The following is a 13,543-nucleotide window of genomic DNA, read 5'->3' on the forward strand; positions in this document are numbered from 1 at the left end:
GCGTCTGATACCTCGTTCTGGGTGTCCTTGCATACGGAAGCAGCCTACAACATGGTTTTTATAGCCTCAAAATTTGGTGTCCCAACCCCTTTAATTAAGCGCCCTGTAAATGCATTGCGTGCATTGTTCCCGCTGGAGAGTCGCACGCGCGCCCAGAAAGAAAAGAAGGACCGAACGCGTGACGGCCCCACCGGCGTGACAGAGGGGCCGAGTGGAAGTATTTCTCACACTTCTGAATGCTACACATGTTTTTAGAATGTCACGATACCTGAATGTTATACTATGGCCCCAACATGTGTCGTTTCATCTAGTTCCCTGCGCAGGCTTTTCGGTCAGAAAATAAATCGGTCCATTTCATGTGATACTCGAATAATTGTCAGTAGATGAGCCGTTATGGCTACAATGTGGACAACTGTAATGATTTAGAGCCCTGTATGCGGTTATTACACGTGCCGTGCTTAAAGTAATACACAATTCTCGTAACATTACACTCCGTGAAAGTATTTTATGGAAGAAATCTGCTTATAGACAGCTAAGAATCGTTAACAACGCATTAGCGCTCCCTTTTTTATCGCTTCTGAGCTGTGACCGTTATAAATGACGACCTTACAGTAATGCAACAGATGACGCAACGTCATCTAGTGCAGTGTGCGGTACATTAATGTTAGTTTTAATCAATATCGACGGCCTTGTCGCTAACATCAAAATTACGGCTTTTCGCCGAAGACTGCGTTGTTTATATCTCTATTCGTAACTCAGACGACCTCACTACTCTGCAACATGATTTAGATAATATTGCTGCATGGTGTAATCAACAGCCCCTGCCCTTAATCTTGTCGAAGTGCAAATTAATGTCATTCCCGTGCAGACGCACTTCGATAAGCCACACATACCACATTAATTCGTCCCCCATTAGCTCGGCCGAAACTTACCCACGAGTGCACTTAACACCATCACTATCATGGGCATCGCACATCGAAGCCACGTATTCCGAGGCACCTCGCACACTTGGATATGTCGCAATCTTAAATCTGCATCCGCTGACATCAAGGCATACTTAACATACGTGCGACCAAAGCGCGAGTAGGCGTCATCAATATGGCATCCATCGCAATCATATCTCTCCAATGAAATAGAAGCAGTACGAAACCGTGCAGCACATTTTATAACATCTCAATATTTTCAGTAAATCATGCCTTTAAGGATGATTGAGTAAGCAGGCTAATACGTTGATATTAACGTTTATGGGTTATTGCGGGCTAATTTTCCTGGTAACAGGTGATTTGGCTCTGAAAGTAAATGTTGGTTTCCTTCATTTATAGTAGATCAACATGTGAATAATTTGGTAGCGATCATTATTATCGATTTTCAATTCCATTGAGCTCAGCGAGACGCGTTGCAAATTGTTTTCGTTTAGTGCAAATGACATTTCAGATTATGAGAAGATGGTCAGCGCACTGGTAAGTACTGTATTATTATGTTGCCTATTCACATCCTGTAATTATCAAGTCATTAGTGATACCGTTTCTTCACCGTCTTGCGTACTTCTAAATAAACGCAGTGCACCTGTTTGAATGAAACCCGTTAAAAAAGGGTAAGCGGTGTTTCGTTTGTCTATGTTGAGCGCAAGTGATTGACATAGAAATAAAATATCGCTGTCTTTCAAAACATCGGAAGTTGTTCATATGATTTGAATACAAAAGAGGCCATAATTTAGATCTGCCACAATTCTTGCTTTTTTTTTCACAAGGTACAATTGCGATCAAAAGTTTGGGAACCACAGGTGCCGGCACTTTATATATATATATATATATATATATATATATATATATATATGCTGCAGCGCGGGATATGGACTCTGAAATTCTGTAGCGTTATTTCGAACACTACGGCTCAGCAGAATTTCGGACAAGCATTCGCGCATGTGCATGTACCTTTGCATGTACCTTTGCAGAAGGGTTGAAATCTGGGCCAGTTGGTACATACTTGAAGGAAAAAACCAGTAAAAAAACATAACGGACAAGAGGAGAGATTCACACCACAACGACTGGACCATCAACTGAGCTTTATTAGAATCGGTGTAGTCCCAGCAAGGCCAGCAGAGCATGCGTCCGTCTTGTCCGTTGCGTGTGCGTGCGTGTATATATATATATATATATATATATATATATATATATATATATATATATATATATATATATATATATATGTATATATATAACTCTCACTGAGGCTGAACAATGCCTCAGTGAGCGTTATCTTTGTAGCTGACAGACTTAATTATCAGTCACACATGATGAACCACTACAATCCGGTGTTGCAAGAACTTTTTGAAGCGAGTCACTTAAGGGAGACAAAATGGTCGCTAAGATTCCCGCTATGTTTTAGGGAATATTAGTGAATTTCATTGAAATATAGATAACGTAGACGTTTTGGAGCACTATAAGTTAAACTGGAGGTATACCTAGACGTTTTAGTGTTGTTTAATGTCCGTGCAGGTGACTGATAAACTGTGAATATACCAACAGAATCTACAGGGCCTTTCATTTATGTTTGTTTATTGATATCTTTATTTATCTTACTTATTGATATATTTATTGATACTGCAATCCCCAATGGGATTTTTGGCAGAGCAGATTATAAAACAAAACTAACTACAAAATTTGCAAAAAATTGAACGAATACCAAGCTTCCGAACCTTAAATGCAATATGTATTACCGCCGAAGCCAAGAAATACAAAGTTTTGTTTAGTATACTATTTGTTTCATTAGTCAAGGCACACAGAGTTCATTTTACAAATGACTTGTGGGGCGCCTCAAGAACGCATACAATAATTCGCATGAAAGATTATTTGCATCACAAAAAATGGATGTTCATAATTTTTATTAGGGAACTATCCATGGAACGGTGGCCAAAATTTCACTTGCCATTTTAGTGGTGGCGCTGCCGCCCATAGGTCGGGTATCTGCTAAATTATCTGCGGAAGGGAGTATGTGCTAAATTATGTCGTTGTCTGGTGGCATATATCCGGATAACAGAGATATTACTTTTGAAGTACCAGTGTTGCAGTGCCCATAAATTAGCCGGTAGAATTGATACGGGAACAGAAACATAAATTAGCCGGAAAAATTAATATGGGAACAGAGGTTCCTCTGGGACAAGGCAGGTGAATTAGCTTTAGCCAAAGGAGCTGTTATTGAAGGGCATCCAAAACTGTTATCTGTAAAGCGGACTTCATTTTTCTTGTATTTTATTTTTGTCAATATCAATTTTAGTCAAAGAGTCGCAGATTACTGAAGCATGGTATACTAGTGGTAAGACATCTTTATAGGCTAGCAACCCAAGAGCAGGGATTGATAATTGTAAAGCTCTTCGAAGAAAGAACAGTTTTCGGTTTGTGTTAGCTGTAACGTGGTCAATGCATTTTGACCAATGAAGGTTGTTATTTATTCAATGTCCTAAATATTTAAAGTGAGTTCTTTTTCATTAAGAAGCAGATTATTTGCACTAAACCTAAATTTTAAAGGTTTTCGTTTCAGAGAAATAGTAATAAAAATCTTTTTGAAATTGGTTTCCATTTGCCAGAATTGACATCATTCAATAATCTTGTGGAAGTCCTCATTCAGCTTTTCTCGGTCAGGAGAACTTATGATCTCTCAGCAACACAATCGTCAGCGCACAATAATATTCTAACTAAAATATGTGTTAGCTTCTAATTAATGAATATGAGAAATAAAAGCGGTCCATCGCAAGCACGGATCTCTGTGATACGCCAGAGTCTACCGAAAGTCGTTCTGAAGAGTGGTCTTTGTAAACAGCATATTGCAGCCAGTTTATTAGGTAGGCTGACAACCAGGTTATCAATAGTATGTTTTTAAGGACTTCATTTAGTTTATAAAGTAACTTTTTGTGGGGAACGTATATTCCAATGCTTTCTTGAAATCCATAAAAAGTTGCCTGAGTTTGGTTACCATTACTCCGAAATCATGAACGATTTCAGTTGGCTGAGTATATGTATGAAAACCTTTAATAAACCCGAGTTGACATCGTACTAATATATTTACACGACGGATGATGACAGTTTAGATCCTGTGTTTACTTCCAGATTGAAAGATTGCAAATGTATCTCGATCCAAAGGAACACAAATAACCAAGATTTCTAGCCCGAAAAGGCACTTATCTACACTTTCCATAAATATTTCTGATTCTCGACATTCATGGTAGGAGAACTAAATTCTTCACCCCATGTTGTTAACACGGCGATGACAATCACCCGAGCTTTATACAGGTCAAATACTACGCTGCCGCCCTTGATTTACCTAAAAGCCGCCTTTAAGTATTTTTTGGTCGGAAAGCCGTGAGAAACGGAAGCGGTTTGTTGAGCTTCGCGTGAACGACCTCAGCCGCTCCGAGACCTACGCCTTCCTATACCCTCGACCTGAACATAAGATTTATTCCAATTGATTTGGGGAGATAAATTACTACTACGCTTGCGAATGTACTCCAATCGAGTGCATTTAGTGATGCCTCAGAACCGGCAGCGTTTCAACTCATTTAAATTGGTTCTGCATAGATAATAAGACAACAGTTTTGTGAAGACAGTATAAAGTCTGTGATTAACCACTGTGCTGTAAAGAACAATTTGCAGTGTGAAGACTGCCAATGTGCAGGCAGTCGTTGCTTCATCATGGTCGTGGAGCCTATGCATCATTCAGCGATTTCGGCCGGCCACATGTAGCTTTTGAATAATGAGGTCCGTTCAAGAAGACAATTTTTGAAGCAACTTTCCTAGCTTCTAAGTCGCTAAAGTTTCGAGAATTGTTTATTCAAGTTGCCAAAAAGAGTTACCGGTCGCTAAATAGAAAATTTTGTCGCTGAACAGACAACAAAGTCGCTAAACCTAGAGACAAAATAGCTGAAATGGCAAAACTGATTACATACCGTTAAATTATAAAAAAAAAGGTGATATTGTGTTTTCATAGATGGTAAGGTTAGACGACCCCAACAAACACGGGATGATGCAAGCAGCGGAAGGCTAAAATTGCTTTCGACCGCCCGACTCCTCCTCGGCAGTGCAGGAGTGCAAGGCGCTCCTGGGCTCGCACCGCGAAGAACAGTGCTCTGCTTAGTTCAGCTGGCCGAGCGCCATCTGCAAGGCCCAGAGGACAATCCTTGCTGACAAAACAGGGAATACGTTGTACAATAAAGGCATACTTGCGGGTGTGTTTTTCTGAAAGACAACTTGGCCTCCGTGGTTGTTTTGTTGGAATTTCCAGTGTGCAGCTGACAGTCACAGCTTTCGAAATTGGGGGCGGGAGGGAGAGGGACAAATGGCATACTCCCCCCCCCCCCGTAGTAGATACGCCTCGGTTCGACACCGCAGCCGGCATGGTATTGCTGCTGCCGCGTCATCACTGTTTCGCCCTTCTCGCAGTCCGTTTGTCCGATGCAACTAACAACACTGTTAACGCATGCTACGGCAAAGAGTCTAAGAACTTTGCGCAATATGCTTATTCTTGTCATCAGGACATTGATCTGAATACGCGCAAGCTAACAAGGCTTGAAAATATCGCCGCGGAGCAATTGTTGATAAGAAAATGTCGCATTTGCCTATTGAACTTGATTTTCTTAATTTCTTACTTCTAATTTCTGGCATCATTGGAAAGTACTTTTATGGAGTTTTATGGAGTTTTATGGTTGCTGCTGTTATATGTTGTATATATATACAACATATAACAGCTGTTTAACGTGCTGCATAGTTAACAGCCGGTAGAGGGTCGGGGTAGATCGACAAGCTCCGTTTATCATAATTGCGTATGAGCAGGAAGCCAAAGTCCGTACTGCAGTACAGATTATCCGGCAGGCGTCATTAATCATGCATATCGCGCTGCTGTACCCCCACCCCCCTTGCCCCATCGTATTCTTAAGATTCTAGCAATTATCAACTAATATGTCCGCTATTGTTCATTTTCTTCTTCCTGTCTTGTCGTCTGCGTAGAATGCAGAAGGAAGTTCTAAGGAGCTTCCAAAGAAAGTCGAACGCTCCCTCAGACATGCAGTGGAAGGCATGAAAGGAGAGGTCAGTATGCCCTCTGTGCCCTCTGTGTATGCCCTCTGTGTACAAAGAACGTAACGCCTGAATATAGACAAAAAAGGAAGGTGACTTAACATGCAAGAAGGTAACTTAACAAATTATAGGCCCATTGCAATACTGTCATCGATAGCACATATTATGGAAAGCACGTTGCATACATTATGCAATCATTCTGTGAAAAATGTTCTTTGAACAATGCTGCACAATTTGGCTTTACAAAGAACAGAAATACAACACTTCTTGAATAATTTTGTGATTGTGTTTACGATGCAATAGAAAATAACCATGTTGTGCTAACCCTATTTATGAATTTAACGAAAGCATTTGTCACGATAGCCCATATGTTACTACTCGAAAAATTAAGCTCACCTGGTTTCTGTTGTCATTTCAAAAAGTTTTTGTCAGTTATTTTACAGACATGTTGTAGTGTGTTATGCTTGTTAATACGTATGTAGATTTGAAGAATATTACTTTCGGTGTACCTCAAGGGAGTATACTCGGTCCAGTGCTTTTTAATGTTTATGTGCCTGATTTGGGTTTATTGAATATGAAGTCAAAAATCTTCCAATACGCTGACGATACAGTACTCGCAGTTGAAGCCACTGAATATTGTAGATGCATTCAAACATTTCACACAGATACAGATAAAGTAGCCGACTGGTTCTCGCAACTTCTTTTAAACCTCACAAAACAAAACTGACATGTTTTAAATGACCCCAGAACATAGTTGCTTTAACCAAACCGCTAAATCTAAATTCATGCCGTTGCTACCCATGTGATTGGGTAGCAACGGATGAATTATAAAAATAGAGCGAACAGTTCAGTATCCCTGTACCCATTTTGATCAACCCCTCACTTGGAATGACCACATCGTTTACCCCTCTAGAAAGACTAGGGCCATTGTGGCCATGATTTATCACCTTCGAGGGAAATCTCCTATCCACCTTAAAGGAGTAATCTATACACAACCTTAGTGGAACCTGTTCTAAGATATAGTGTTACTGTATGTGACAACTGCTCAGAATATAAGCAAGCATTAAATGTTATACTGAAAAGAACCATGAACACTATATCTTACGGGACCAAACTACACTCGGCTGACATGAAAGAGAAGTACGATGGGTTAGGCATCTTTCAGATTTGTCAACTGTTTTATTTTGTTGTGTTGATGTGGTATTATTATTGAAATGAATATAAAACTCCTGTAAAAAAAGATGTCACACTGAAGAAAATAGAAGGTTGTGTTAAACCATGGATCTATACTAATTATGGTAAAAAGATGCGCAATTACAATGTACCAGCTATATTTAATGAAATTCCTGATGATTTATGTCTTGCAAATAACAATAGAAACATCATGACTGATAAAAGAGACTGGTGCGTAAATGTATTGCCTTGTGCATAGCTTGACTTGTTCTGTGTGGTTTATTTTGTGTTGTCAGTTTCATCGAAGATGTCTTGTATATTTAGACAAGAGATGCATGTATATGAAGTTATCTCTTTAAAAAGATTCTCCACCTGCTGCCTTACCAGCCAACAAGCAAAATAGGCCTAGACAGGTCAGAATTTGTGTGTGTATATGCTGTACTGACGAATAAACTTCGATTTGATTTGAAAACACCTGCACGGATATCTGGGCTGCCAGTGCGCGGAGGCGCGGGGGAATTACTTTCGGGAAGTTCTATCCATGTGTTGACCGCTTAACGCGACGCGTTTTCCGATTGCGTTAGCGTCGTTTACGCTGACACGCATGGTGCGCTATCACCTGTCGCAAGGCTTCGATGTATTCGAAGCCCTTGCCTTTACTGGAGCTTCGGCCGAACAGGAGGGATGTCTTCTCTCACGTATCTCGCAGCTGAACTCTGCCGAGATAGCCGCCAAGGAGGCGCTCATGCAGGACAAGGCCACCCCGCGCATCGGTGAGCCTGCGTCGTCGTGACATTTATCCTCCTGTAGCTTGGCTGCTTCCGGGCCGAAAGCACGCTTCGAGCACTTGGTGGCTTTATTCCAACCACTGCATAATTGAAACCAACAATGCAACATCGAAATGGCGAATGTTAATTATCGCCGCAGACTACACGCATGTCTAGCTTGGCCGCGAAGGTATACACACATATTCACTGGGCAAATGTTCCCTTTTAACCTTTATATGATAACGCGTGACCGCGTATGCTCGAAGATACCCGAATTTGCGAATAATCAGCTTAGTTGTTCCTAATGCTCTCTCTTTGAATTTAATAAAACGTTCTTTATAATGTGCACTGTAATTATAGGAACTTTCTAATGTTGTGATATGAAAATTGTTTGTTAATAATGATGACAAGGTTGTATATTATTGGCAAATTAATCGAAAACTATTCGATAGTTGATTCGTATTCTATTCACTCTATACATAAATATATACGAAACCTCCCGGCGACGCCGACGCCAAAGGCGACAAAGATTCGCTTGCAATGTCCGTGTAATTGTTATTCGCACAATCCTAGATATTTGCGTTGTGTCAAAGTTATCAAACAAGCTGCCTGGTATGCGCACGTGGCTGTGCTTCGCGCGTGTTGATCTTGGCTTATCACGACCTTACAAGTGAACGCATAAAAGCCTGTCACATTGTGAGTTAGTGCCAATAAACCTGGCACAACTTTCCTACCGCCCTCATCAAAAACACAAAGGTGCGCCGCGTGGGGAGGTGTGGTCTGCAGGGGACGCATCTCATTAGCTGTAATGAGTTCGAACGCGCTATCTTGTTATCTATGTGCTGTTATCTCATATTATGCCTGTAGGAGCAAATATTTTTTCGTGCTGATTATTGCTTCACGGTCACAGCACTATATAGAGTTGTTCCAAGGTGCTCCATTTCTTTTTTTCGTGGAGGCGGCACAACGAACGGTATGTATTGCGGTTCATCAGGGGAGCCGCGACGCGCACAACACGCACGCCATTTCTCTCTTCGCAGACGTGCAGCGGAGCCTCACGGACACGGCCGATCGTATCAAGACGTCTCACGACCAGTACGAGCTGGATTTCCAACAGGTCAGCTCCCGTTTAGAGTGTCTGTAATTTAGTTTTTTTTTCTCTCTCTCTCAAAAGGGATACTTATTCGGAACAAGGGCTCAGTGCATCGTTAAACGCCCGTGATGTCTCGTCTGGGCAACGCAACGTCACTGCAGCAGCTTTGTTGAGGCGCGCGCCGTTCTTTCAATGCCGCGCGCACCTCTTTTCAGGCATTACAGATGGCCAGTACCGCTCACATGCTGAACCACGACAAAAGTATCGTGAACCCGCAGTCTCTGAGAATTTACAGGTGCGTGTCTTTCTGTTTTATGAGCATAGATTACACATATGGGGCGCAAATCTGCGCCGATCGAAAAGTGATGGAAACTAAATACGCGTCTTCTGTGTTACTATCAGCGTCTCTTCTAAATAAGTAAAAGCCAACGCACAATTAAGATACAAAACGCTAAATAAATAACTGATCACGCGTATGCATTTAGTGGAGGACCCCGGGATAATTTTCGGCCACATGACGTATTTACAGTGAAGCTGGTAATGCGACCAGAAGCGTTCAAAAACGTCATATGCCTATTTTACAGCTTTCAAAGTAAACCCGATCACTCACGAGGTTATACTTTAAAGAAATATTGCGAAAGTTTGTAACGATATTCAGGCAATTCTTTAAGCGTGCGTGTTAATTAGGGGTTAAGTCACAATTGCTAAAGCCTCGTTTGCAGGCCGTATTAGAGGCGTTAATTTTATGAAACGCTCACAGCGGTTCCACATTTTCCTGGAAATACCAAAACACTGCAGGGATTTCACACCCAAAGTAAATGGTGGCTACTCTATGGGTTACAGGTATAAAAAGTTTTAAGGGTGTAGGTTAATTTTGTGCTTTGAAAATAATTACTGGTAGCTCGACTGGTCCCAATCATTATGCGTGAGTCGTGCCGTGTGGTTTTTTTTTCCTTCTCGGTGGACTACATGAGGCACGCTGTCTATATTTTGTTGAAGTGGGAAGCATGCTGGGACAACGATAAATGTTTAATTTGTGCATGTTACAAACAGCTTTTGTAGAAAATTACTTATTCAAGCGTTCCAGAGTGTCATTTCGGCGTAATCCGCAATGTTTCCCTGTGTCCTAAAACAACTCTACAAGACACCAACTTCAAATTCGGTGCCAATTGGGGGCATGTTAGGTGTAATGTGTGGCGCAACGTTCACGTTCCTGGTCTAATAAGAAGTGTTGTAAAGAATAAGTGAACCCTCGTTCTTCTTTTCTGTTTTCATGCGTCGCATGCGAGGTTCTTAGTTGGTTTCCCCAGTGTCTTCGGTGAACTGGACAAGACACCCTGTTTACATTTGGCGAAAACAAGGGACACCAAATTGGCAACTTTTTAGGCAAAGTTCAAAGTGTGTGGGTTAACTGCGGCTTTTGCAATAAATTACATATGCAAGTAGTCCGGAGCAATATATGAGGGCGTTTTACGAGCGCCGCAATGTTTAGCTGGCTGTCCTGGCACAATTACAATTTCCACGGAGATTAAATTTATCAAATATGGAATTTATCGAAATATGTACGGGAATTTAAATGCGTGACGAGATAAAATGTATCTATCGCAAAAAAATAAACATTAAAAAAGTATTCGAAAGTGTCACGTGACCGGATCGTTATAAGTGTGTTTGATGAACAACGCAGAATTTATCCAACGGCCCTGGGAGAACTGTGAACGCAACCGAGATCATATTTAGTGAGAAAGACGCGGATGTTCTGGGAGGGGGGCAACTAGGGCCAATATTCTGCGAAGTAAAATGTCTGTGAATGAATTGCTGCCTTTGTAAAATTTGACGAACAAGTGCTCAAAAGCGCTATGTGCGGGCGTGGTTTCAATTAAATGGGCCTGCCATGTGCTTGATATGCATGAGGTGATTTAATCACAAACAAGTGAAATTCTTATTGCAAGTTGTTCAGAAGAAACAACTTCGCTGGAAATTGGGTTGAAATTCTTCAAGGTCGCATAAGTTTGCTGTCTTTTTAACTAGCATCTAAAACGACTCTCACATTTACATTCCCTCTCCCCCCCCCCCCGCCCTTCTATTAGAACGCTAGCTCAGCGGCGATTTCATGTCTTTGCAACAGCGCACGAGGACAACGCCTACACTCGCTTTCTGAAATGGCATTAATCGCATTTTTTCGCCACTCGCAGGGGGGTGACCCGCGTAGACGCGCAACGACTCCCGGTGTCAGGATTGGGGGCTCAATCCCATCGCTCGTAATCAGTTGTCAAGATTGGAGTCGGGCATGAAATAGAAAGCTGGCCCATGCCGTCGTCCAACTCATACACGCTGAGGACGTTCTTGAAGGGAAGGACTGCTTCTCATCGAGAACGAGGAATATGGGTTTATTTACAGTATCTGCATAAGGACGTTGCAGTTCATCAGTCTAGCATAAATGCGAGAGAAAAGCGCACTGAGCAGCCGCACAACAGCGGTTTATAAACACTCGGTCGTCCCTCGATCCCAAGGCGAGGGAAACGTCCCACCAGTCATCGTAAACGAGTCGCCTCTCTGCGCGAGGGATTACACACAAACATTTCCGCACAGGTTCACAGTCCTCAACCGACGTCAGACGGACTTCGTAGAACTCCGGGCTTACGTCAGGAAAGGTGCATTTTATTCCCCAAGCTGACTCCCGGTGCGCGGCCACCGGTTGCCCATTGTCTTGCGTCTTGAACGGCGCGTGGGAAGGGGCCTCGAACTACGTTCCCTCGGGGATTCCCCCGCTCGCGGCAGACCGGGAAGGCGGTGTCGTGTTCCGGCACAAAGCCTGCTTCGTCGAAGTCATCTCGGCTCCTGCGACGGAGAGTCGAGGACGCGCGTGTTGTCCTCCGGACACAGTCGACTTAGTGACGCCGTGGTTAGAGGATTGCGGCGGCCATCCAGAAAAAGTTTGACGCCGCTGTCGCAACTGGTTGGCAACACTTGGACCTCAGCAGGCCGTTCTTAACACCTGCTAAACCTGCGGTATGCACGAGCATCGGTTCAACGGCCGTTGAACAAAGGCTAACTAGCGGTTTTTCAAAAGTGGAGCAATTGTGACGTCGTTTCCAGGGTCGAAATCCTTGCCTCGCGTGATCTCTCTTCTGTGCGCTATTGCCGGCGTATATCGTGCTTATTCTCGGGTGCATGGAGCGAATCGCGCTCTCGTCGAGCGTCTTCGGCCGTTGTACTCCAACACCTGACAAGACTGCCAGTAAAGAGGGACGCGCAAAAGAGCACTTCGTTTTTCGAGAGCAAGCTTCAGCTCTGAGTTAACTACGAATTGAGATTTTCAGTGCGCGTGAAACGCGTTAAATTCTGTAGTTGCGACCTCTGAATCGATATGAAGTAAACTTGTTGCACTTCAGAGAGAAAGCTAAATTTTATCTACCGCTAAGTAACATAATCTGATTTGTCGACTTTTAGAAAAATGCCTCGAATTCGTAAACTTCAAGGAAAATAATAGAAGCGGGAAGTTTACAACTCCCCAACTATACTCAAAGATAGCACATTTTAGAGTTTATCAAATTGTGCCTGTAGAGTGCCTGACGCGAACAAACGTGGTACAACGCCTACATTGTTTATACGTAATTTATGGGAAAATAATGTTCACAAACTAACAACGTACTTCGGGTGTAAACAGTAAATCGATTTTGTCCTCTGTATGCGCTTTTACTCACTCAATTCTCGCTATTATGATATCTATTCTTATCAGGGAGTAACAAAGTTGAAAACTAGATGCTCCAGGTTTTGAAATTCTCTGACTTTCACCAAATTTTGTCAAAAGAAGTATAAATAAAGGCACCCGTGCTAGACGACTTTAGCTTCCTCTTTTAAATGGAATGAACCTCGCCAAAATTGGTTCGGTGTATGGCCCATGACTGGTCCGCTTCGCCGAATCCCGTTAGGTGCTTCCGAAACGGTACGCCAGAACCAGAGTCCTTCCAAAACATGGAAGGACTCTGCCAGAACTTAGCACCGCTAAATCTATCAGTATGGTCAGCATCAGGGGCGTAGCCAGGGGGGGAGGGGTTGCTTGTGGGGTTTCAGACCCCCCCCCAGAAAATTTTCTCGTGCTGTCATGCGCCGCCGACCAAAGCAACCCCCGGCGCCGGAAATCACTCTGGATTTTGTCTAGAATGTATTTTTCACGATCGAAAAGACATTTCCAAAGTCGTGCTTCAGATTTTATTAATTATTAAATTATGGTGTTTTACTTGCCAAAACCACTTTCTGATTATGAGGCAAGCCGTAGTGGAGGACTCCTGAAATTTCGACCATCTGGGGTTCTTTAACGTGCACCTAAATCTAAGTACATGGGTGTTTTTCTTTAGATTTTCAATTCCGGATCATTGTGGGTTTAATGTTGTCATAAACATTTGACGCCAAAGGTGCATTGACTTTTCTAAAGTCGTATA

General features: G+C 42.5%; 1 protein-coding gene across 1 annotated transcript in view; it reads left to right on the top strand.

Moving 5' to 3' along the window:
* The window catches only part of LOC142582135 (uncharacterized), a 117,394-nt gene that overhangs the window by 53,551 nt on the left and 50,300 nt on the right, over positions 1–13,543 (top strand). Inside the window, exons 10-14 of the mRNA XM_075691529.1 lie at positions 1,435–1,460; positions 6,000–6,080; positions 7,951–8,014; positions 9,049–9,125; positions 9,317–9,396. Coding sequence (XP_075547644.1) covers positions 1,435–1,460; positions 6,000–6,080; positions 7,951–8,014; positions 9,049–9,125; positions 9,317–9,396 — 328 coding nt within the window. The remainder of the gene's footprint in view (positions 1–1,434; positions 1,461–5,999; positions 6,081–7,950; positions 8,015–9,048; positions 9,126–9,316; positions 9,397–13,543) is intronic.

Source organism: Dermacentor variabilis, chromosome 5 (genome assembly GCF_050947875.1).
Source record: "Dermacentor variabilis isolate Ectoservices chromosome 5, ASM5094787v1, whole genome shotgun sequence".
NCBI classification, from domain to species: Eukaryota; Metazoa; Arthropoda; class Arachnida; order Ixodida; family Ixodidae; genus Dermacentor; species Dermacentor variabilis.